This window comes from Condylura cristata, unplaced genomic scaffold, assembly GCF_000260355.1.
Source record: "Condylura cristata isolate star-nosed mole 26May11 unplaced genomic scaffold, ConCri1.0 scaffold00068, whole genome shotgun sequence".
NCBI classification, from domain to species: Eukaryota; Metazoa; Chordata; class Mammalia; order Eulipotyphla; family Talpidae; genus Condylura; species Condylura cristata.
In genome coordinates, this window is record NW_004567169.1 from 49341 (window position 1) to 49972 (window position 632).

The 632-nt window shown below is 76.1% G+C and overlaps 1 protein-coding gene across 1 annotated transcript in view; it reads right to left on the bottom strand.

Moving 5' to 3' along the window:
* Nucleotides 1-632, bottom strand: part of TBCD (tubulin folding cofactor D) — a 62613-nt gene that overhangs the window by 3827 nt on the left and 58154 nt on the right. The window contains exons 19-20 of the mRNA XM_012734732.1: nt 417-621; nt 46-306 (exon numbers count right to left, since the gene is read on the bottom strand). Of these exons, the coding sequence (XP_012590186.1) occupies nt 46-306; nt 417-621 (466 nt within the window). The remainder of the gene's footprint in view (nt 1-45; nt 307-416; nt 622-632) is intronic.

Here is a 632-nt window from a genome sequence, read left to right on the forward strand (position 1 = left end):
GGCCCCGCGGGTGCGCACCCCCCGACAGCCCCTCGCCGCCCGCACCTGTCGTGCAGGAGGTTGTCCTCAAACACCTGCAGCAGGGTGCCCGCGAAGCTGCCCAGGGCCTGCGCGTCGCCCTGCAGGCCCCTGGTGAACTCCAGCAGGCTCTGGGCGGAGTGCCGCACCGTGGACTCGGTCAGGCCGCCCACGGACACGGCCAGCCCCAGCAGGACGTGGCGGCGGTAGGTGGGCAGCCCCAGGAGCCGGGCGACGCGGGGGAAGGCCTGGGCGGGCGCACCCCAGTTCACGGCGGCCACCTCCGACCTGCAGGGAAGGAGCACGGCTGGGCCCCCGGCAGGCCCCCCACGGCTGGGTGGCCAGCCCGCGGGGCTGGGCTCCTCCGGGGGCGCGCACGTGGGGGGCCGAGCCGGTACCTGGGGAAGAGCCTCTCCAGCTCCTCCCGGTGGGGCACGTGCGGGACGGCAGGGCCGTCGGGGTACAGCAGCCGCAGGAACACGCGGGCGGCGTGCGCGCGGAACCGGTCGATCTTCTCGCTGGCCTGCTGGGCCAGGCTGCCCATGACGCTCTCGCAGCTGAGGGGGTGCGTGGCCGTCAGATACCGGGGCGCAGGCCCCACCGCTGCACTGGGG